The 26,942-nt window shown below is 37.0% G+C and overlaps 1 protein-coding gene across 1 annotated transcript in view; it reads right to left on the reverse strand.

Annotated features, from left to right (window-relative positions):
- GABRA3 (gamma-aminobutyric acid type A receptor subunit alpha3) overlaps positions 1-26,667 on the reverse strand; it is a gene marked incomplete at both ends in the record, with an annotated part of 137,598 nt that extends 110,931 nt beyond the window's left edge. Inside the window, 2 exons of the mRNA XM_082610645.1 lie at positions 2,855-2,976; positions 26,489-26,667. Coding sequence (XP_082466771.1) covers positions 2,855-2,976; positions 26,489-26,667 — 301 coding nt within the window. The remainder of the gene's footprint in view (positions 1-2,854; positions 2,977-26,488) is intronic.
- Positions 26,668-26,942: the final 275 nt, after the last annotated feature.

Here is a 26,942-nt window from a genome sequence, read left to right on the forward strand (position 1 = left end):
AAACATAGGTAGAATACTCTACGTCATAAATCACAGCAAGATCCTTTTTGATCCACCTCCTAGAGAAATGGAAATAAAAACAAAAATAAACAAATGGGACCTAAGGAAACTTAAAAGCTTTTGCACAGCAAAGGAAACCAAAAACAAGACCAAAAGACAACCCTCAGAATGGGAGAAACTATTTGCAAATGAAGCAACTGACAAAGGACTTATCTCCAAAATTTACAAGCGGCACATGCAGCTCAATATCAAAAAAACAAACGACTCAATCCAAAAATGGGCAGAAGACCTAAATAGACATTTCTCCAAAGAAGAGATACAGATTGCCAACAAACACATGAAAGAATGCTCCACATCATTAATCATTAGAGAAATGCAAATCAAAACTACAATGAGATATCATCTCACACCGGTCAGAATGACCATCATCAAAAAAATCTACAAACCATAAATGCTGGAGAAGGTGTGGAGAAAAGGGAACCCTCTGGCACTGTTGGTGGGAATGTAAATTGATACAGCCACTATGGAGAACAGTATGGGGGTTCCTTAAAAAACTACAAATAGAACTACCATATGACCCAGCAATCCCACTACTGGGCATATACCCTGAGAAAACCATAATTCAAAAAGAGTCATGTACCAAAATATTCATTGCAGCTCTATTTACAATAGCCTGGAGATGGAAACAACCTAAGTGTCCATCATCAGATGAATGGATAAAGAATATGTGGCACATATATACAATGGAATATTACTCAGCCATAAAAAGAAATGAAATTGAGCTATTTGTAATGAGGTGGATAGACCTAGAGTCTGTCATACAGAGTGAAGTAAGTCAGAAAGAGAAAGACAAATACTGTATGCTAACACATATATATGGAATTTAAGAAAAAAAATGTCATGAAGAACCTAGGGGTAAGACAGGAATAAAGACACAGACCTACTAGAGAATCGACTTGAGGATATGGGGAGGGGGAAGGGTAAGCTGTGACAAAGCGACAGAGAGGCATGGACATATATATACTACCAAACATAAGGTAGATAGCTAGTGGGAAGCAGCCGCATAGCACAGGGAGATCAGCTCAGTGCTTTGTGACCGCCTGGAGGGGTGGGATAGGGCAGGTGGGAGGGAGGGAGATGCATGAGGGAAAAGCTATGGGAACATATGTATATGTATAACTGATTCACTTTGTTATAAAGCAGAAACTAACACACCATTGTAAAGCAATTATACTCCAATAAAGATGTAAAAAAAAAAAACTAAATTATTACCAGGGTTGAAAGAATTTGGGGGAATAGGGAGTTACTCAATGCATATGGGATTTCTTTTCGGCCTGATGAAAATGTTCAAAAATTGATTGTGGTGATGGTTGCACAACTCTGTAAATGCACTAAAACCATTGAATTGTACATGTTTAAATGGGTGAACTGTGTGGCATTTGAATTATATCTCAATAAAGCTGTCAATTGAAAATTTTTTTAATAAAAAAATAAGTGACTTTATTATAGTGGTATAGGTATAGTAATTCCAACACTATTCACTATTTTATGTATATTGTAGAATAAAACAAATTAATAAATCAATGAAGAATAATTTGTTCAATTGGAGTTAGTGTTATCAGTATAGACTCATTACACATGCACCTACACATATATGTCTACATCTGTACACATATTTGTATATATGTCTATATGTCTATATATGAATATATACAGGTGTGTGTATATGTATATATGTAATTTTCTATTTTCTCAATTCTGTCCACTGAAAGGTCCTAGAAGCAAATGACACCCAGTAGCAATGAAAATATCTAGCACACAGAAGTTGGATTTTAAATATAATTTCCCACACAAAAGGATCCTGTTTCTTCTTGGAAAAAATGATTGATTATAAGGCTGAATGAGGGAGAGTACAAGTTAAGTCTTTAATGTACTGTTATGCCAAAAAGTCCTCAAAACTGAGAATATATCAAAATTCAGCTTGAATAGGCTCCCACTAAGCAAACACGGGAAATTATGAACAAACATTTTAATCAAAATAGATAATAATATATAATAATATTAATGGATTACAATTCATTGAATAAAATAAGAATCCATCTGTTCATGCTGATAGTTACCTAATTAACTAAAGAGAAGGAAAGGGTTTTATTACAATAGAATATCATATAATAAATGTAGATAATTGGCCAAAGTTGAATATGGACTACAGATTAGAAAATAGTATTATGTCAGGTCACATTTTCTGAATTTATAATTGCATTGTAATTTTATAAAATAACTTCTTTGTTCTAAGAAAATACACACTGAAGTATTTAGGGATAAAGCGTTATGATATCTGCCTCTAATTCTCAAATGGTTCAGGAAAAAAACATAAATACATTGGCATACTTGCCCTTTCAATATGGTCCATGAGGTATTATAATGCATTTACTTCATTGCGATCATATTGCTGATCATACTAAACTGAGATCCCATCTAGCCATCAGATTTCTCCTCTTTGGAATATCAGGCTGATATGTGCTCAGGGTTTTTAGAACAAAGACATGTTTTCCAGCTGTTCCTGGGACACACCTGCCATCCAGGCAGAGACTGGTATTTTATTACCAGAAATGTGTGTGACCAAATGTTGTGGTTTAATACCCTATATGCATTTACCTAAGTGAAATTTGGAACCTTCCAAAACCAGACCAGAGAGACTGACCATTGAAATGAAGGATTAGAACTAATTTCCAGTGCTCAGAGGGAAGAAACTCAGCTTTACACTAACCTCATTGATCAAGACACTATTGAAGGTACCTTAAGAATCTTTTTAGATGACAATAGCCAAGAAGATCTTGAAACAATAACTGACCTCCAAGCCCAGGTCGCAGCCGGTTGTCATAGCCATCCAGAAGACGATCCAAGATTCTGGTGAATATAGTGATGTTGTCGGTGCTGTCATCAGGAATATCTGGAGCATGCTTCGGAGAGAGTCTGAGGTGGTGGAAGAAAAAGAGACACAAAATAATAGTTCTTAATAGCAAACAATTAAATGTCTAACACTTTAATTCAAGAAAATGTCAATCAGTAGATTGGGCCAATTAAATAGCTTTGTACCACAACCAAACCAGCAAGCACTTTGGCATGAGCTTTACCAAACATACAGTCCAGCCCCAAACCAGCAGTGGAGAAACACCAGTAGAAATCTTGGACAGGATATCTGTGGGAATAATACCTGGCATAAAGTTTATTTATCACATTTTGTTTCATGAACAAAAGGGCCTCAAAAAAAAAAGGAAAATTTTGTTAACTTACCCCTTTTCTAGCCTAGAGAAACACAGGTTCACAGGACAACAGAGCCAGAAAGACCTTTGAATTACATGTAATCTACCTATCTCTCACCCTATGGAGACAGGGCAACAAAGCAATGCAGTCCATTAAATGTTAAAGCTACCAGAACTCTTAAGAGATTCCTAATCTCTTTCATTTCATACATGGGGAAATAAGCTCAGAGAGAACACCAAATTTGCTCACAGTCGTATTGCTAGTGAGGGTCAGAGATAGAACTATAATCCAAATTTTCTGATTTTCTAGAGACCCTCAGCTACCTTCTGCTTATCCAGTGTGGATGCCTTCTGCAAGCCTTTCCAAGCAGTAGGCACTTTACTAATCACCTAATCAGGCCGAGGCTGTGACTAATGCTTTCACTTTATGAGGAGGAGCTTCGTGTGGTTTGACGGGACTAGAAATAAAGAAAGGCCCTGGGTAATTTGGGGAAAAGAGAGATATAGTGAAGGAAATGGCTGTTGCCAAGGGTCAAGAAGCATGGTGTAGAATCAAGTAATAATCTAGAAGTCAGGAATCCTACATCCTAGTGCCAGCTGTATTAGTGATTTGGAGTAGACAATTAAGCAAATTATAGTCCTATAGGTCTCAGTTTTACCCATTCTTACTTTGGACCCAGAAGGTTGCCATTAATAGATATATAATAACTATTCATAGCATCCAGTTAATCGGGGCAATAAGAGACAGGTTAACAATTAGAAGGAATCGTGAGAGGCAGTCAATATGTCTTACCGCCAAAATAGTAGGAACATCTGAGTTGAATAGTTCTTACTCTAAACTGCCACTCCCTAGCTGATAAACTTTGAAAAGTCATTTTGAACCCAAATTCCTTAGTTCATAAACCTAATTCAATTCACATAATCGTTCAATGCATCTTTAATGAACATCAACTGTGTGCCTATAGAAAAAAAACAGAGCAGAAAAAAAAGGTAAAACAAGGTAATCTCTCCCCTGCTTACAGGGGTTCTGAGTGACTCAAATGATAAAATAGATACAAGTGGAATGAAAAAGGTACCTAGGCTTAAAAAGTCTGGAGACATGAATTTGAATTTATTAGTTGAGTGACCTTAAGCAAGTCACATAACACCTCTAGTAATAGCTTTCTCATCTTTAAAATTAAAATAACTTCACTGATATGTTGTATCAATATTAAATAATACATTAAAATTTCCAGACTTAATACTTAATATCTAGAAGTATTCAAAGTTTTTCTCTTTTGTAAAACAGTAGTTTATGTACTCAAATGCATAATTCAAATGTAAATAGTCACAACAAAATATTGGCACCGCCATCAGCCAAAGCCATAAGGAAAGCTTCGGTCAAGAAGCACTGGAAACCAGTGAAGACTAGAGGTGATTGGCTGGTTTAGTGAAGAGTACCAGAAGTGATACAGATACCTCATTTGGAAGGGAGAAGAAAGAAGGAAACTGTAGTGCAGAGCTAACAAACTGACATCAATATGCTGAAGAGATAAAAACAGACACCCTGTCAGGTCTTGGCTCACATTTGACTTAATCACCAATATTCTGAATCCATCTTACATGGGCTGTGGGGAGAGAGGCTACGGGAGCTCAATTGATTTTGTGAAAACCTCTTTCTCATTTTCCCTTAACTCTCACTGTGGGGAATCATAACCCTGGTTAGCCTAGTTTGATTTCTGGGAAATAGGTCTATGAATTGAATGAAAAGACAATTTTTTGATTACTGGAAGGGGATAAAAAGTAGAATCCTCAGAGTCATAGCAAGCTATAAAGGGCTTCAGAGATATCTACTCCAGGTGGATTTATAGATGGGAATTGTAAAGTCCCTGAACATAAGTTTTAACCACACTGAGTGTTAATGGAAAAGTTAAAATTTGGATCCAGAATTCCCGAATATAGGGCCAATATACTGTGCTGCCTCTCTTACTGAAATAATAACTTCCTTGATGATGCATTTCCATCCCTTTCTGACTCTGTGTTGATAGTTAGCAGCATTCTTCACTAATAACTTTTAAAATTTAAGTCAAAAATCAATGCTAAATATCATTCCAAAACAATTTTCAATAGATTTATCTATGATTTTGCACTTGATTTCTGATAAATTTTTCTTCTTATGTGGTAAATTATTGCAGGGGGAGCTGGAATCTTGTTTAATCTAGAACCCAAGTTAGAACTCTCTCTTAAATAACTGAAGTGCAACAAGCTGAAGATTCTGTAGTTTGTACCCATCCAAAATAGTCTGGGGGAACAACAAAGAATCATAGTATGTCAGGATTATGGAGGACCTTAGAGATCATATAATTATTTTCCCTTCATTTTGCAGATGGGCAACCTAAGACACCAAAAAAAGAAAGGGATTGTTTAAAGCTACATGCTTATTAAGTTGATGAGACTGATGCAATAACCATGCTTGTTTTGCCTTATATCTGTCATTACTGGCTGGACTAAATATGATCTTAATAATGCATCATTTAAAATGAAAATGATGTTACTAATACAGTATCTATAGGTTAGGCAAGTTTAGTCATTTTTCTAGTCTTAAAAATGGAAGAGTGGTAAATCCAAAGAACTAGGGTCAAATGAACAGAGTTTTAGTCCCGATTCTGCCACTAACTGATCATGTGAACTATTTCCTTGCCTGTGAAATAGAGATAATTCCCCAAGTTATAAAGCTTTTGGAAGAAATAAGTAAATAAGATAATAAACATAAAATTGCTTTGTAAATGGTAAAGCTCAACATACATTGAGGTTGATCATTCCTTTTCCCCCAAACTCCTGAAAATGTAATGAGACACCTTTGAAAGACATGCACTTCTATGCTATGGGAAAAGTTAAGCTCACCGAGTGATTAAGTTCAGGGTAAGTAATAAGTAATAGTATTAGTTCAACTACATTGAGGAAGGATCCTGATGTGTTTATGTCAGGGGGAAGCAGAAGAGGCACAGATGTGGAGTTGCTGATACAGTTCATAAAACAACCTAAAGAGAGGATAAGTTTACTTCATTAAAAGGATGACATTTTCCCTAATACTGTATATCTCCTGGGGGAGAATAGATTTTAAAAATAAAGAAAATTCAAAATTACTATGCAGAAGGTAATGTCAACAAGTTGGAGAGCTCTCAAAGCTCGTCTCCTCATTACACACACACACACACACACACACACACACACACACAAATCCATAAGAACAATAAATAACTACAAACAGAAGAAAACAGCTAAGGGAAAGCTCTAGAAAACAAAGAAGCAGTAGCAAAAATCTGAGGAGCTCAAAAACCAAGGATGGCCACATAGAAAAGTACAGGAAGCATGCTACCTATGTCACCTCATCTCCCAGTCAGGACCTGCTCTGCACCTGGAAGAATCACCTCTGAGGAAGTTCACCACACAGGGAGAAGGAGGGCAGGAGAACCCCAGCAAGCCTCACCACTGTGGACATTTGCAGCTTTTGCTACAGAGGTCTCCCACAGTCTTTCCTGATTCTGATGTCACTTGATAAAATGGAGTGGCCCCTTCTGCATCTCTTCTCCCTGGAGCTGTCACTGAGGTGAGACTTGCCCTCAGGGTCCTCAGCTCCTGCTGTGCCCCACTCTTAGAAATCAGATGCCACAGCATCTTGCCATATACAGTTTGGAGCTGCCTCTGCTCTTCACCCTCCCCTGGCCACAGTCAAGGCTTTGTCCCACCTTCACCAGGAAAGCCTCTTCTGCCCTGGCCTAGCCCCCTTCGTTATAAGTCACACTTTGGCTGCCATTATCCAGGCTTTCCTGCTGCTGCCCCGAGTCCCACCCACCAAGTTCCAGGACAAGGCTCTGAATCATCATTGCCAGTGGTGCTAAAATTGCCCTGAGGCCCACCTCTTGGGTCCCAAGTCACTCTTAGACCTCCATTATCAGGGTCCTGATGCTGCCATCTGGGACTCACCCACTGCATTCCAGGTTGTGGCTCTGGGTCTTCATTGCATGGGATGCAGCTGCTGCCCTGGGCCACACACCCCCATCCGAGGTCAAGACTCTGAACTGTCATTGCTGAGGTGGGCTCCACTGCCCTGAACCCTGAACTCTGGATTCCAGGTTGTGGCTCTGGCCCATCACTGCTGAAACCAGGCTACCTCTACCCTGAGCTCTCCACCGACCCCCATCCCATATCAACGCTTTGAAACATCATTCCCAGGTGTGTTACCACTGACCTGAGCTCTCCCCTCAGGTTTCAGGTTAGGGCTCTGACACATGATAGCTGGGACTAGGTAGCCACTGCCCTGAGCCCCATCCCCTGGGTTCCAGGTCACAGCTCTGACCATCATTGCCAGCACTGTGCTGCCACTGCCCTGTGCCCAGGTCCCTGGATCCCAACACATAGCTTTAACAGACTACTACCAGAGTTGTGTTACTGCTATCCTGCAACTTCCCCCTGGGGCCAGAGTTGAAACTTTGTCCCACCATCCCCAGGCTATGCTACTACTGTACCCTGGCCCCTGGGCTCAAGCCACCATTGTACCTTGTCATCCCATGGCTTGTGGAACTGCTGCATTCTGCCCTCTCCCTACCAGCCAGAGTCACAGCGGTGAGCCCCTGAGGCCCAGGTACTGGTTCCATGGGATATCTACACATGCCCACACCCTAGAAACCAGTGATATAGCTGCAGCAAGTGCACCTGTGCTCCAGGACCCAGGTGCTGTGTTAGTCCCATGTGCACTGGGTCCTCGGGCTTTGGCTCTGAGGGCTCTGTGTGTCAGCATGCCAGACCAGGCATTGAGAAGGATCTCCTCAGCTAGAACATCCTCCCATGGGCAAAAAAAATAAGGGGCGAGAACAGAAAGACCCCAGGAGCCTTAACCTCTGAAGATTCCAATAGCCCTATCTGCCATTGTCACCTGCAGGTCCTCTTCAGCCTTGGCCACAGAAGACCCCCCCAGTCTGGCCAATGGCAATGTCTGCCAATGGAGCAGCATGGAGACTACGCCACTGTGCCTCCCCAGGAACCAAGGATGCTGCATCCCACCCAGCTGGTGCCTTTTAAAGCTACCTCCAGGTGAAAGCCTTTCACTACTGTAGCCAGTCCAAAAAGAATGGAAGAGATGAGTGCACCCTTAAATGCACAGACATCAATACAAACCCATCAGAAACATGAAAAAGTAAGGAAATGTGATACCACTAAAGGAACAAAATAATACTCCAATAACTGACCCCAAAGAAATGGAGATCTGTGAGTTATCTGAAAAAGAATTCAAGATATAAAGAACTCCTACATGCCAATTAGAAAAAGAGAAACAGCTCAATTGAAAATGGGCAAGGGATAAGAACAGATGGTTCATGAAAGAGGATCCAGAAATGTCAAGACACAAGAAAAGATGCTCAACGTTACTAGTAACTGGGAAGATGCAAGTTAAAACACCAAGGGGATTCATCTCATAGCCAGCATATGTGTAAAGGCTGAAAAGTTTGGTAATAGCAAATACTGGGGAACGTGTAGGGACCAGGAATTATTCTGAGGGTCAGATGATGCAATTACTTCCAGGAGCAATTTGACAGGATCTAATGGAGTTGAAGATGTACAGTCCTTGTGACTCAGCAATTTCAAGTCCATTCAACTCTACTAGAAACCTTCTCGCTTGAGCATAAGGAGGAAAGTACCAAGTTTTCTCTACTGTACTGTTTTAATTGCAAAACATAAATATGAAATAATGCTCAGTTAGAGAATGAAAGTGTAAACTCTGGCTTATGCATATGATCCTAAACAGCAATGAAAATGAATAAATTACATTGACATGTATCAAGCCAGATAAAGCCCAAAATCAAAAATCTGAATAACATTGGGCTTCAAAAGGATATGTATAATTTGACATCATTGTTGTACAATTTTAAAACTCATAAAAGTTTTATATTTTAGAGATTTGTGAACTGTACATTGAGAAAAGTATAAAAATGCATATCTGCATAGTGTTCAATTATTATAAAGTGAACCTCTATGTAACCAAATAACCAGAACCCCAAAAGCCCCTGTGCGTACTTTTCTAATCCAACCCAACCCCTCCTGTTCCCCTATAGGTAACAACCAGCCTGAATTTTTGTGTGTATAATTAATAATAATAATAATTTTAAGGATGCTCAATGAGATTCAAGTGAACACAGACAAATCAATGTACTCAGGAAAACAATACATGAACAAAATGAGAAACTCAACAAAGAAACAGAAATTAAAAAAAAATGAACCAAACAGAAGTTCTGAAGATGAATACAATGGATAAAATGAAAAATGCAATAGACAGCTTCAACAGTATGCTCAATCAGGCAGAAGAAAGAATCTGTGAGCTTGAAGACAGATAGTTTGATATTATCCAGTCAGAGGAGAATTAAAAGAAAGAAATTAGAATGGAAAAAGTGCTGTATGGCTCAATATTTTGTAATAACCTAAATGGGAGAAGAACTTTAAAAAGAATAGGTACAGGTATATGTATAACTGAATCACTTTGTTGTACACCCAAAACTAACACAACATTGTTAACCAGCTATACACCAATATAAAACAAAATAAAAAACAAACAGAGGGGAAACAGAGACTCTACTCTTGGAGGACACACACAAGGTCTTGCATGCACCAGGACACAGGGCAAAAGCAGTAACTTCATAGGAGCCTGGGGCAGATCTACTCGCTGGTCTTGGAGGGTCTCCTGAGGAGGCAGAGGGCAACTGTGGTTTTCTTGGGACATAAAAGCTGGAGATGAACATACCTGGGAGTACCCATCTGAAGGCTGACATCTTGCTTGGACATTAGCACCAAGACCTGGCCCAATTCAACAGCCTGTAGACTCCAGTGCTGGGACACTTTGGGTCAAACAGCCAATGGGGCAGGAACATAGTCCCATCCATCAACAGACAGGCTGCCTAAAGACTTCCTGAGCTCACAGCCAGCTCTAGACACTCCCCTTGACATGGCACTGCCCACCAGAGAGCCAAGACACAACTCCACACACCAGTGGGCAGGCACCAGTCCCTCCCACTAGGAAGCCTGCAGGAACATCTAGACCAGCCTCACCCACCAGGGGGCAGACACCAGAAGCAAGAAATATACAGTCCCACAGCCTGTGGAACTGAGTTCGCAAACACAGGTCAGAATCTACCTTGGGACCAGCTGGTCCCTGGCCCATGGGTGATGAGAGAGTACTACTGGGGCATATAGCACATCCCATACAGATGGCCACTTCTCCAAGCTGGAGAAACATAACTAACCTTCCACATACATAAAAACACAAATAGAAGGTTTAGAAAAAGTGAGACAGCAGAGGAATATGTTGCAGACGAAGGAATAAGATAAAACCCCAAAAGAACGACTAAGTGACATGGAGGTAGGCAATTTACCAGATAAAGAATTCAAAGTAATGATCATAAAGATGATCCAAGATCCTGCAAAAATAATGGATGCACAAAGCAAGAAGTTACAAGAAGTTTTTAACAAAGAATTAGAAAAAATAAAGAACAACTGAACAGTTGAAGAATACAATAACTGAAATGAAAAATATGCTAGAAGGAATCAATAGCAGAATAAATGAGGCAGAAGAAAGGATACATGAGCTGGAAGACAGAGTGGTGGAAATAACTGCCATGGAACAGAATAAAGAAAAAAGAATGAAAAAAAAATGAGGACAGTTTAAGAGATTTCTGGGACAATGTCAAATGCAGCAATATTCACATTATAGGGATCCCAGAAAGAGTAGAGGGAGAGAAAGGACCTGAGAAGATATTTGAAAAGAGAATAGCTGAAAACATCCCTAACATGGGAAAGGAAGCAATCACCCAAGTCCAGGAATCACAGAGAATACCATACAGGATCAAGCAAAGGAGGAACATGCTGAGACACATAGTAATCAAACTGACAAAAATTAAGATAAAGAGAAAATTTTAAAAGCAACAAATAACATACAAGGGAAACCCCATAAGGTTATCAGCTGATTTTTCAGCAGAAACTCTGCAGGCCAGAAGGGAGTGGCATGATATATTTTAAGTGATGAAAGGGAAAAACCTACAACCAAAAATACTCTACCCAGCAAGGCTCTCATTCAGATTTGATGGAGACATCAAAAGTTTTACAGACAAGCAAAAGCTAAAAGAATTCAGCACCACCAACCTAGCTTTACAACAAATGCTAAAGGAACTTCTGTAGGTGGAAAAGAAAAGGCCACAACTAGAAACAAGAAAATTATGAAATGGGAAAGCTCACTAATAAAGGCAAACATACAATAAAGGTAGAGTAATCGTGAGAGGAGGAGAGTACAAATGCTGGATATTTCCAATGCATTTGAAATTAAGAGATCAGCAATTTAAAACAATCATGCATATATGTAGACTGTTATATCAAAACCTCATGGTAAACACAAACCAAAAATATATAATAGATATATACACAAATAAGAAACAGTAATCCAAACACAACACTAAAATAGTCAACAAATCACAAGAGAACAAAAGAGGAAAGGAAGAAAAAAGACCTACAAAAACAAATCCAAAACAATTAACAAAATGGCAGTAAGAATATACATATCAATGATTACCTCAATTTAAACAGATTAAATGCTCCAACAAAAAGACACAGACTGGCTGAATGGATACAAAAACAAGACCTGTATAAATGTTGTGTACAATAGACCCACTTCAGAACTAGAGACACATACAGACGGAAAGTGAGGGGATGGAAAAGGTATTCCATGCAAATGGAAATCAAAAGAAAGCTGGAGGAGTAATACTCATAGCAGACAAAATAGACTTCAAAGACTAAAGTCTTTAAAGAGACAAAGAAGGACAAGAGACAAAGGACACTACATAATCAAGGGATCAATCCAAGAAGAAGGTGTAACAATTGTAAATACATATGCACCCAATGTCGGAGCACCTCAATATAGAAGGCAAATGTTAACAGACATAAAGGGAGAAATCGACAGTAACACAATAATACTGGGAGATTTTAACACCCCACTTACATCAATGGACAGATGATCCAGACAGGAAATCAGTAAGGAAAACAGGCCTTAAATGATGCATTAAACCATATGGACTTAACTGATATCTACAGGGTGTTTCATCCAAAAGCAGCAGAATACACATTCTTTTGAAGTGCACATGGAACATTCTCCAGGATAGATCACATGCTGGCCCAAAAAGCAAGACTCAGTAAATTTAAGAAAACTGAAATCATATCAAGCATCTTTTCTAGCCACAACATTATGAAGCTAGAAATCAACTACAAGAAAAAACTTCAAAAAATACTAACAGGTGGAGGTTAAACAAAATGCCATGAAACAACCAATGGATCATTGAAGAAATCAAAGAGGAAATAAAAAAATACCTAGAGACAAATGAAAATGAAAACACAATGATCCAAAACTTATGGGGTGCAACAGAACAGTTCTAAGAGGGAAGTTAATAGAGATACAAGCTTACCTCCGGAAAAAGAAAAATTTCAAATGAACAACCTAACGTTACACCTGAAGCAACTAGAGAAAAAAGAACAAACAAAACTCAAAGTTAGTATAAGTAAAGAAACCATAAAGATCAGAGCAGAAATAAATGAAATAGACTAAAAAACAATAGAAAAGGTCAATGAAACTAAAAGCTGGTTCTTTGAAAGGAAAAAAAATTGATAAACCTTTAGCCAGACTTATCAAGAAAAAAAGGGAGAGGGCCCAAATCAATAAAATTGGAAATGAAAAAGAAGTTACAACCAACACCACAGAAATACAAAGGACCATAAAAGACTACTACAAGCACCTATTTGCCAATAAAATGGACAACATAGAAGAAATGAACAAATTCTTAGAAAGGTATGATCTCCCAAGACTGAACCAGGAAGAAATAGAAAATATGAACAGAACAATTACAAGTACTGAAATTGAATCTGTGATTTAAAAACTCCCAACAAACAAAAGGCCAGGACCAGATGGCTTCACAGGCAAATTCTATCAAACATTTAGAGAAGAATTAACACCTATGCTTCTGAAACTATTCCAAAAACTTGCAGAGGAAATAATACTTACAAACTCATTCCATGAGGCCACCATCACCCTGATACCAAAACCAGACAAAGATATCACAAAAAAAGAAAATTACAGGCCAATATCACTGATGAACATTGATGCAAAAATCCTCAACAAAATACTAGCAAACCAAATCCAACAATACATTAAGAGGGTCATACACATGATCAAGTGGGATTTATCTCAGGGATGCAAGGATTTTTCAATATTCACAAATCAATCAGTATGATATACCACATTAACAAATCAAAGAATAAAAACCTTATGATCATCTCAATAGATGCGGAAAAAGGTTTTGATAAAATTCAACATCCATTTATGATAACAACTCTGCAGAAAGTGGACATAGAGGTAACATACCTTAACATAATAAAGGCCATATATGACAAACCCACAGGTAATATCATACTCAATGGTGAAAAGCTGAAAGCATTTCCTCTAAGATCAGGAACAAGACAAGGATGTCCACTCTCACCACTTTCATTCAACATAGTTTTGGAAGTCTTAGCCATGGAAATCAGAGAAGAAAGAGAAATAAAAGGAATACAAATTGGAAAAGAAGAAGTAAAACTGTCACTGTTTGCAGATGACATGATACTATACATAGAAAGTCCTAAAGATGCTACAAGAAAACTACTAGAGTTCATCAATGATTTTGGTAAAGTTGCAGGGTACAAACTTAATACACAGAAATCTGTTGCATTTCTATACACTAACAATGTAAGGTCAGAAAGAGAAATTAAGGAAACAATCCCATTTACCATTGCATCAAAAAGAATAAAATACCTAGGAATAAACCTACCAAAGGAAGCAAAACACCTATACTCCCAAAACTATAAGATGCTGATGAAAGAAATCAAAGACAACACAGACAGATGGAAAGATAAACCATGTTCTTGGATTGGAAGAATTAATATTGTCAAAATGACTATACTACCCAAGGCAATCTACAGATTCAATGCAATCCTTTTCAAATTACAAATGGCATTTTTCACAGAACTGGAACAAAAAGTTTTAATTTTTATGGAAACACAAAAGACCCTGAATAGCCAAGGTAATCTTGAGAAACAAAAACGGAGCTGGAGGAATCAGGTTCCCTGACTTCAGACTATACTACAAAGCTACAGTAATCAAAACAGTATACTGGCATTTAAAACAGACATAGGTCAATGGAACAGGATAGAAAGCCCAGAAATAAACTCATGCACATATGGTGAACTAATCTATGACAAAGCAGGCAAGAATATACACTGCAGAAAAGACAGTCTCTTCAGCAAGTGGCAGGGGAACATTGGACCACCACATGTAAATCAATGAAGTTAAAACACTCCCTCACACTATACACAAAAATAAACTCAAAATGGATTAAAGACCTAAAAATAAGACCAGATAATATAAAATTCCTAGAGGAAAACTTAGGCAGAATACTCTTTGACATAAATTGCGGCAATACCTTTTTGGATCCGTCTCCTAGAGTAATGGAAATAAAAACAGAAATAAATAAATGGGACCTAATTAAAGTTGAAAGCTTTTGCACAGCAAAGGAAACCATAAACAAAACAAAAAGACAACCTACAGAATGGAAGAAAATATTTGCAAATTATATGATTGAAAGGGATTAATTTTCAACATATACAAACGGCTCAATAGCAAAAAACAAACAACCTAATCAAAAAATGGGCAGAAGGTCTAAAAAGACATTTCTCCAAAGAAGACATACAGTTGGCGGAAAGGCATATGAAAAGATGCACAACACTGCTAAGTATTGGGAAATGCAAATCAAAATACAATACACCACACCAGTATCACCTCATACAAGTCAGAATGACCAACATCAAAATATCTACAAATAATAAATGCTGGAGAGGGTGTGGAGAAAAAGGAACCCTCCTACACTGCTGGTGGGAGTGTAAATTGGTACAGCCACTAGGGAGAACAGTATGGAGGTTCCTTAATAAACTGAAAATACAGCTACCATATTATTGATCCTACAATCCCACTCCTGGGCATACATCTGGAGAAAACCATAATTTGCAAAGATACATGCACCTCACTGTTCACTTTAGCACTATTTACAGTAGCCAAGACATGGAAGCAACCTAAGTTTTCCATCAACAGATGAATGTATAAAGAAGGTGATATATATATATATATATATATATATATATATACATACACACACACACACATACATGCATATACACATACATACACACACAATGGAATATTTCTCAGCCATGAAAAGAATGAAATAATGCCACTTGCAGCAACATGGATGGACCAAGAGATTATACTAAGGGAAGTAAGTCAGAAAGAGAAAGACAAATATCATATGATATCACTTATATGTGGAATCTAAAAAAATGATAAAAATGAACTTATTTACAAAACAGAAGCAGACTCACAGACATAGAAAACAAACTTATGGTTACCAAAGGGGAAGGGGGGAGGGATAAACTAGGAGTTTGGGATAAAAATATACCTACTACTCTATATAAAATAGATAACCAACAAGGACCTACTGTATAGCATAGGGAACTATACTCAATATCTTGTAATGACCTATAATGGATGAGATTATAAAAAAGAATATATATATATATATATATATATATATATATATATATATATATAACTCAGTTATACATATATGAGTTACTGAGCTGTATATCTGAAACTAACACATTATAAATCAACCATATTTCAATAAAAAAATTTTTAAATAAAGAAAGATGTTAATCTTGAAGAAGAAGCATAATAAAATAAAATATATTTTGTCTGATAGGAAAAAAAGAAAATAGTTACAGCTATAATATTACATTGATAGATACATAACATAAAAAGATGACAAGTAAGGCATCAATATAAACTGTGGGGGGCAAGTAAATGTGTAAAACTTTCTTATGCAATTGAAGTTGTTATCAGCTTAAAATAGATGATTATAAGATACATTATGAAAGCCTCATGGTAACCACAGATCAAAAACCTGTAATAGATACACAAACAATATAGAGAAAAGAATCAAAGCAAACCACTAAAACAATCATCAACTAACAAAGAAAAACAGCAAGAGAGGAGGAAGGAAACTAAGGAACTTCAAAACAATCAGAAATCATTATCAAAATTTAGTGATAGTAAGTCTTTATCCATTCATTTCTTTAAATATAAATGTTTTAAATTCTTCAATTAAGAGACACAAAGAAGCTAAATGGATAAAAACAACAGCAACAACAAATACCAAGGCCCATCTATATGATGCCTATAAGAGGCTCACTTAAGCATTAAGCACACTCACAGGCTGAAAGTGAAGGGATGAAGGTATTTCAAGCAAATGGAAATCAAAAGACAGCAGGGGTAGCTATATTTACATCAGACAAAAGAGACTTTAAGTCAAAAACCGTAACAGGATACAAGGAGGTCATTATATAATGATAAAGGGGTAAATTCATCACAAGGATATAACAATTGTAAACTCATGCACACTCAATATTGTAGCACGTAAATATATTAAACAGTTATCAATGGATCTGAAGGGAAAAAATAGACAGCAATGAAATAATAGTAGGGGACTTCAATACCTCATTTTCAACAATGGATCCATCATTCAAATAGAAAATCAATAAGGAAATAATGGATCTGAATGATACTTTGGACCAAATAAACCAAACAGACATTTACAGAACATTCCGTCCAACAGCAGAAGAACACACATTTTCTCTAGCACACACAGAACATTCTCCAGGATAGTTCATGTAATATATCATAAAACATGTCTTAGCAAATTTAAGAAGACTGAAATCATAAAAACTATGTTTTCCAACCACAGAAGTATGAAACTAGAAATCAATAACAGGAGGAATGCTGGAAAATTGCAAGTATGTGGCGATGGAACAACATGCTTCTGAACAACAAATGGGTTAAAGAAGAAATCAACACGGAAATCAAGAAATATTTTGAAACAAACGAAAATGGAAGCACAATATATTAAAACATGTGGGATGCTGCAAAAGCAGTTCCCAGAGGGACGTGTATAGCAATAAATGCCTACTTTAAGAAACAAGAAAGATCTCAAATAAGCTAGAAATAGAAGAACAAACTAAGCCGAAAGTTAACAGAAGGAAGGAATTATCAAAGATCAGAGCAGAAATAAATGAAATAGAGACCAGAAAAACAATAGAAAAGATAAATGAAACTAAGCTGGCACTTTGAAAAGATAAACAAAATTGGCAAGGCTTTAGCCAGATTAACTAAGAAAACAAGAAAGAAGACTCAGGGGCTTCCCTGGTGGCGCAGTGGTTGAGAATCCGCCTGCTGATGCAGGGGACATGGGTTCATGGCCCGGTCCGGGAAGATCCCACATGCCGCGGAGTGGCTAGGCCCGTGAGCCATGGCCGCTTAGCCTGAGCGTCCGGAGCCTGTGCTCCGCAGCAGGAGAGGCCACAACGGTGAGAGGCCCGCGCACTGCAAAAAAAAAAAAAAAAAAAGAAAGAAGACTCAAATGAATAAAACTAGAAATGAAAGGGGAGATATTACAACTGATAGCACAGAAATATAAAAAATTATGAGACTACAATTATATGCCAACAAACTGGATAACTGAGAAGAAATGGACAAATTCCTAGAAACATATGACCTACCTAAAAATGAATCATGAATAAATAGAAAATCTAAAGAAGCCCATAACAATTAAGGAGATTGAATCAGTAACCAGAAAACTCCCAAACACAGAAAAGCTAAGGATCAGATGGTTTCACCCGTGAATTCTACCAAACATTTAAAGAAGAATTAACACCAATCCTTCTCAAACTGTTGCAAACATCTGAAGAGGAGGGAACATTCCCAAATTCATTTTATGCAGCCAGGATTACCCTGATATCAAAGCCAAATAAGACACCACAAGAAAATAAAATTACAGACAAATATCCCTGATAAAGATGTAAAAATTCTCAACAAAATATTAGCAAACTGTTTTCAAAAGCACATTAAAAAAATCATTCACCATGATCAAGTGAGATTTAGCCCTGGGATGCAAGGATGGTTTAACACATGCAAAACAACAAATGTAATACACCACATTAATAGAATGAAAAATAAATATGATATAATCATCTCGAGGCAGAAAAAGTATTTGACAAATACAACATCATTTCATGATGAAAATGTTCATCAACTTGGGTATAGAAGGAATATTCCTTAGCATAATAAAGGTCATCTATGACAAGCCCACAAATAACATCATACTCAGTGGTAATAAATTAAAACTCTTTCGTTTTTAAGATCAATACAGAGATGCCCGTTCTTACCATTTGTATTCAACATAATAATAAAAGTTCTAGCCAGAGCAATTAGGCAAGAAAAAGAAATAACACACATATCAGAAAGGAGAAGTAAAATCATTTGTTTGCAGATGATATAATCTTACATGTAGAAAACCTTGAAGACTCCACTAAAAAACTGTTAGAACAAATAAATGAATTCAGTAAAGTCTTAGGATACAAAATCAAGATACAGAAATCAGTTGCATTTCTATACACTAACAATGAATTATCTGAAAGAGAAGTTAAGAAAGCAATCCCATTTACAATAGCATTGAAAATAATGAATTATTGAGGAATAAGTTTAACCAACGAAGTGAAAGACCTGTACACTGTAAACTATAAGACATTGATTGAAAGAGATTAAAGAAGACACAAATAAATAAAAAGATATCTCAGGTTCCTGGATTTGAAGATTAATACTGTAAATATGTCCATACTACCCATAATGATCTACAGATTCAATGTAATCCCAGTCAAAACTCCAAAGACATTCCTATTCACAAAAATAGGAAAAACTATTCTACAATTTGTTTCAGACCACAAAAGACCCTGAATAGCCAAAGCAATCCTGAGAAAGAAGAACAAAGCTGGAGGTATAACAATACCTGATTTCAAGCTATATTACAAAGCTATAGTAATCAAAATTGTATGTTACTGGCATAAAAATAGGCACATAGATCAGTGGAACAAAATAAAGAGCCCAGATATAAGACCTCACAAATATACTCGACTAATTTTTGATGATGGAGCCAAGAACACACATTGGGGAAAGGACAGTCTCTTCAATAAATGATATTGGGAAAACTGGATATCCACTTGAAAAAGAATAAAACTGAACCCCTACCTTACACCACTCACATAAAATTAACTTGAAATGGATCAAAGATTTAAATGTAATATCTGAAACTGTAAATCTCCTTGAAGAAAACATAGGGGAAAAGAGCCTTGACATTGGTCTTGGCAATAATTTTTTGGATAAGTCACCAATAGCACAGGCAACAAACATTAAAATAAACAAGCTGGCCTACATTAAACTAAAAAGCTTCGGAACAGCAAAGGAAACAAGCAATAAATGGAAAAGAAAACCTACAGAATGGGAGGAAATACTCCCAAACCATATATCTGATTAGGAATTAATATTCATAATATATAAAGAACTCATACAACTCAATAGCAAAAGGGAAAATAATCCAATTTAAAAAATGGGCAAAGGACCTGAGTAGGCGTTTTTCTAAAGAAGACATACAAATGGCCATCAGGTGTGTGAAAATGTGTTCAACATCACTAATCATCAGGGAAATGCAAATCAAAACCACAATGAGACATCAACTTGCCTGTTAGGATGGCTTTTCATCCAAAAGACAAGAGATAACAAATGTTGGCAAGGATGTGGAGAAATAAGAACCCTTGTGCATTCTTTGTGGGAATGTAAATTGGTATAGCTATTATGGAAAACAGTATGGTTATTACTCAAAAAGTAAATATTGTACTACCATATTATCCAGAAATTCCACTTCTGGGTGTATGTCTGGAGGAATTAAAATCAGTATTGCACAGGGAAATCTGCACCCCCATGTTCACTGCAGCATTATTCACAATAACAAAGGTACGGAAACAACCTAAGTGTCCACCAATGGAAAAGAAAATGTGAGATATACACATACACACACAAACACACACACATATACAAAAGAATATGGCATGTGTATGAGAAAGAAGTCAATCCTGCCATTTGTGACAACATGGATGGACCTTGAAGGCATTGTGCTAAGTGAGATAAGTTAGAGAAGGACAAATACTGTATGATCTCACTTATATGTGGAATCTAAAACGACTGAACTTGTGCAAACGACAGTAGAATGGTAGTTACCAGAGGCTAGGGTTGGTGAGGAAATGGGGAGATGTTGTTTAAAGGTACAAACTTACAAGTAGTAGATAAACAAGTTCTGGAGCTCTAATATACAACATAGTGATTATAATAAACAATATTATATTATAAACTTCAAGGTTACTAAGAGACTAAATCTTAACTGTTCTCAACACAAAAGAAATGATAAATATGTGACATCATAAAGGCATTAGCTAACTCTACTATAATCATATTGCAATATATAAATGTATCAAATCAAAACATTTTACACCTTAAACTTACACAATGTTGTATGTCAATTATATCTCAATTAAAAAAATGTATTTTTAAAAATTCCTCTCCTGATCACGTATCTGCAATGCTCACAGACCTTTCATAAGTCTTCGTGGTTACCAAATAAAATCCAACTCCTTGGACTGATATTCATGGCTTTCTGTGAGTCTGCAATCTATTCTCAATATACTTTTACAGGTGTAAATTCCACTACTTCTCTTTCTGGCCAGAAATCATAGCCATATCAGATTATTCACCATTTCCCAATACTCCCCATGTTTTCATTTTCCAAGTCCAGTCATTCCAATAAGTGGAAAGGTCTAGCTAAAAATTCAGCACTAGGGATACCAGTTATATACTGGGAAGGGAATGAGAAACACCTGGAATTCAATAACATACATTCTAATGTTTTTACAGAAGCCACTTAAAGAAAAAAGAACAAACTGATTTTTGACTAGAATATGTCCAATCTATCTCAAAAAGACAACTGTCTTTTTCTTAAATGGCTTCTATAGACTGGTTATGAAACTAAAGAAGTATTAGCTTAAGACACACCCATTCGCTATGTGGTCCACCTGTTCACACTATTTGCTGAATTAAAGTAAAATAAAAACCAAGTCCTTCATACCTTGTTAGTAACTAAAAGTCACTGCTTCACAGAAACACATGAGAAGATCTGACTACTGTATCTTGTGAATGATTAAATAACAAGGTACTAGACCTTAGAGATATGATTTCATACGTGAACATCAGCAGGCGTACCCTAACTTAAAATGGGTTGTATTCCAAAGTTTGCAAAGAATTAAAGGCACATTCTTCCTTTGAAACAATGCCATAAAGGGTAGCTACATTTCCAGGCAAGGCTACACAAGTCTTTATTTCTCATAATTTATCTGAATGATTGTAATTGCCAATGCACGAGCACTATTTCAGCAACATTTCTCTTTAAGTGGACTTTCATAGGCCAGCCTGAGAACCATTTATAACACTGCCTATGTGGAGAAAAGAATTATGACACAAAAGAAGGGAAACTACAGTACTAGGCATATTCTCTTCCCCACTATTATTTACTCTCTACCCCACAACCATGGCCGCGACCAAAGCAATGAGCTGGTCACGGCCTCAAATCTCTCAATCAATCCTAGTGACTAGTATCCTTACAATGGAGAGTCCTGACAGTCATCACCTTAACCAAGAGATCACATTTAGCATCAGTAATACTGAGACAACCTTGCCTCCTGACATGATATAATAGGAAGTCATAGTGTCATCTATCAAATATTCTTGATCCTGGCTTCAAATGTCCAGCTCTGCCCTGTGTTACAAATTCTACACTTCTACTTCAAAATGGAAAATGATATTTCTTATTCTTCTAGGTCCTATAAGAAAATTACACTTGCCCCATTTTAGCACAGGCTAGGCAGTCATATGGCTGAGATATTAAGTATTCAGAAATTGAGGGATTACTATACATAAGTAGATGTTCATGTACACAAAATAAATGGACATGTGCCTAAGTCATACTTAAAAGTGACCAAACACATGAAAAGCAATACATTGTAGCAATTAATAGCATGTACTCTGGAGCCAGACTGTCTGGGTTTCAGTCCTGGCTCTGCCACGTTTTAACTGTGTGAGGTTTGGCAAGTTACTTGACCTCTCTGTGTCTCCATGTTTTATCTGTGAAACAGGAATAATAGCAGCACCTAGGTAGCAGGTCTGTTATAAGGATTATATGGATTAACCTATGTAAAGCACTTAGAATAGTGCTTGGTACATAGTAAGAGTTATTTAAACATAAGTTTTAAAGTAATAGGATAGGATATGAAAACTATAAATAAGAATAAAGTATTGAACTAAGTTTCAAAAAAATCTAATTAGAGAACAAAGGAGAGTGTTCAGTTTTAAGCAATGTCTGGAAAATCATATCATGACAGGAGAATAGTTGAAAGTAATAAGAGTTATCCTGTAGACAAAGCATGGAGCAGCTCTGAGACCTGTTATGTGGAAAAGGAAGCAAGTGCCACAGGGGCCTAAAACTGGTAGGCGTTAGAGGAATGTGGACTTCTGCTCAATATAGGAAGTGCTTTCCAATCCCTAGAGCTATATGCCCGTGGTAATAATGCAGTTTACTACTGGAGGGATTCAAACTGGTAGGTCAATCATAAAGCATAATACAAGAGGGATTCTTGATCAGGGTAGGAGCTTAGGACTTACAGCTTCTCAGGTCCCACATCTGATTCTTAAATTTTAAGATTTGGTGATTGAATGGTAAAAGTATTAATGTATTGATTCCATAATAGAGATTATATACACATGGTAGAGATTAGATTTTGCATACTTATAATTCAAGTCAAAATTAGCTTGAGACATTCCCACTCAACATGTCCCATGCCTGTCCACATTATTCACTGAATTAAAGTAAAATAAAAACCAAGTCCTTCATGTTTCTCTTAGTAACTTAGTATTTACATGTGTGGCCACAGGTGCCAGTTTATTCTGAGATTAAGAGAACTGAGAAAATATATTTCACAATGAAAGCAGACACTTACAAGGACCTATGGAACATGGCACCAAGTCAGACTATGAATGTGACAAAGAGACAACGAATCAACAGTTCAACCATTTCCTCTTAAATTCAAAGTATCTGCTCTCACCACTGCCAGCACTATGTAATCTTGATGCAGAAATAGTGGTGATATGGTGTCATGTAAATGTACAGCCTTGTGCCCAGTGTCTTTCATTTCCCCTTCCAGATATATTATGCACTCTTCACCCTGTTCTCTTTCTTATAATGGTAAGCTATATGAACTATATCAGCAGGGCTGCCACAGCCTCTGGCTTCAGAAGACAGAGGGAAAAAGAAGGGAAAGTCTGGGTATGTAATCTCTTGGCTCTCTCCCTGTGAAATCTCCTCCACTAAAAATCTCTTCACCTCTTAAGTAAACTTGTTTTACATGACATACCTACTGCTGGCCTTAGGTTCTTGCTGTATCTGTTGGGGGTGTATCTACACCCAGACCATACCTTTACTGTTAGGTCCTTTGCAAATGTACCCTCCTCAAATAGTCTTATTTGAAATGTCCCATCTGTATTCTTTGGGATCCTGACTGATACACATCTCAAGTTTCAACAAATCGCAGTCAGACCTGGACAGAATATCCATTTGGCATTTACTTGCTACTGAGGTTGACCCATCATGAAATTGCTTATATTCAACCATTTTGACCCAGAGAAATGACATTTTCACAATGCTCCAACCTAACACTGTTCACACATATAGTTCTCATTTGTTAATGGTCAAATGAGGAAGCAGAAGTATAAGAAATTCCTTTATTACATGAAGCTGAAATTGTTCCCTGTAGCTTTTCTTTAAAATAAAAAAGGGACTTGGAATCAGAGACTGGTGTGCTAGACCTAGCTCTACTATTAATTTTCTGTAAAGTCTTAGAAAAGTAAATTTCCTTTTCTGGAACTCAATTTCTTCATGCACAAAATGAGGAATCAGACTAGATGCTCTCATTTTCCCATGTCTGCTATTCTAAGATTTCAGAATCCCATATTCCTAACTATACTGTAAGTTCTTTGAAAACAAGGACTGTGTCCCCAAAGTATTGTTCGAAGATTCCTTACATCAGAATCATGTGGGGCACTTGATAAAAATGCAAATTTTAGGCACTAGCCCCAGAGCTACTAAATCAAATTCTCCACGTGTGGAGCCTGCTTCCTTGCTTACACAGACCAAACATTGAGAACCATTGCATTTAGAACATGATTAGTACATGTTAGAACAAAGTACTGGTCAATAAACCAGTACTCCTCAACAGTCTCTGCTTTTTCAAGCAGGATGTTTTGGCCTTCTCTTTAATATAATTATTAAAAGGCTTGATTATCTGATTTTCTAAGCACCAACAGGACACAAGCAAACCGATGTAAACAGGAGAGGTGACAACTGACCCTGAGGATGGAGACACAAAAAGAAAAATAGCAGATATAGGATAAACACAATGAATGCTCTTTATGATGATCAGTGAGTCACCAAGAAGTGGGACTATTCTGTTCAAAATCCTTGTTTAGGATTATTAGATAGCATGCAATACATTTTTAGAGAACTTTAATTCTCAGAGTTAAAATTAAAAAGACTTTAACATTTGAAGAGGTAAGATTCATTTATTTAGAACTTCCATCTTATTTAGAACATCTATCATGCCCAATGAAATCACATACATGAGAAGTTAATAAGGCAGAATTAGTCTTTTTTTTTCTACACTGGGATAAAGAACAGAAAGGGCCTCATGGGCCACGTTTCTAAGGACATATCAGTCCAGTTGTGTAGCCCTCAGCCCCAGAGATTATTGTTGAAAATGCTGATAGAAGATGGAAAGACTCAGAGTACATTAAGATAATCAACTCTGCAAAAATAATTGGGAACAAGTCCTAATGCTTCCAAGTATATGGGACAATAGCCAAATGTAAAACAACAACAAACACTACCAAAGAATAAAATATCCTCTGTAATATTGAAATATGTAGAAGCTAAGGGGTTGATTTCTAGTAATGATATTCTCTGAATGAGGTTGACTTTTAAAGTCAAAAGAAGTTCAAAATAGCTGAAGAACATAGAGTTTGGTGACAGGAGGACTAAGAAATAAGGGTGACAAATGGGTGGAGGCTAGGTCATACTGGGTCTTATAAAATCATATTAAGGAGTTGGGACTTTAGGGATAATAGAAAGTCATTAAGTAACTCTAAATAGGACAGATATAATGCAACATGCATTGTAGAAGAAACACTGGCTACAGACTTTAGGAAGTAAAACTAATTAGAGACTCTTGCAGTAGTCCAAGTGGAAGACAACATCGGATTAAACTAGGGCGGTAGCAGGAAAGTTGGAAAAAAGTAGATGAATCCAAGGGATGTGGGAGGAAGAAATGACAGATTTTAGGGATTGATTGAATCTGTAAAGTGAAGGGTAGAAAGCATAGCCATAAAAGCATGAAGAAACCAAATATAGTATTTACTGTTACTACTACGTCAAGATTTCTTTTACTATGCCAGTAAAACCATCCCCCAGCTACTTCAGGGTATTACCATCAGCTGAAGGGAACCATCTCACTCTAAAATGCCTGGGAGGACAATGACTGACTGAGATGAAGCTACAAAAGCCAGGCCCCTTGCCAAAACTATAGTGCCATTCATGCTCCATATCTCCCCATGGGGTAAAATGGAAGCTACACTTCAAGTGAAATCACACCTTTGTTTCACTTTTGCTCCTTCCCTATCTCACTTCCCTTACTTCTTACAAGTTTCCCTCATTAACAAATGAATCTACATATGCAACAGAAACAGACTCACAGAGATAGAAAACAAACTCGTGGTTACCAAAGGGGAAAGGGAGGGAGAGGGATAAATTAGGAGTATGGAATTAACAGATACACACTACTATATATAAAACAGATAAGCAACAAGGATTTACTGTATATCACAGGGAACAATATTCAATATCTTGTAACAACCAATAATGGAAAATAATCTGAAAAAAAGAATATTTATATAACTGAATCAGTTTGCTCTATACCTGAAATTAACACAATATTGTAACTCAACTATTCTTCAATTAAAAAAAAAAGCTCTGGTCAAAGGCAATAATTTATCACAGTCTTCTTTTGTTCTAGGAGTTAAGGGTACTTACCCGCCAATATCCTGCTTCACAAAGTCCCCAGGTTCTTGTCGCCTTGATTCCCCTTGGCCAGTTGTTCCAGGGAGAATATTAATCAGGAAGAGAAGCCCAAGGCTAGTCATGCAGAACTGACTTATTTGTGTGATTATCATCTTCTTAGGCACCAACTTGGAGAGACCTGTGAGTTCCATGTTCAGGGAAAGAGGAAGGGGAAAGGAGTAGAAGACAAAGGGAAGGAGGAAGAAGTGGTGAAAAAAAAGATTTTATTCAATTCTATTAGAGCCATTTAACTTCCAGAATATACAGCTACTAAATGCTTACTGTGACAGTCCTCCTTCTGCAGTTCATTAATGCCATCAAAATTCACTCCTGGCATATCCCTCTCTTGATTATACCAGAGCCCAACTAGTAGAGGGTAGTATAAAGACTCTAAATCAGTAATTGGAAGTCTTAGGTTACAACGCCA

The sequence above is a fragment of the Mesoplodon mirus genome (genome assembly GCF_964341445.2).
Source record: "Mesoplodon mirus genome assembly, chromosome: X".
Taxonomy (NCBI): Eukaryota; Metazoa; Chordata; class Mammalia; order Artiodactyla; family Ziphiidae; genus Mesoplodon; species Mesoplodon mirus.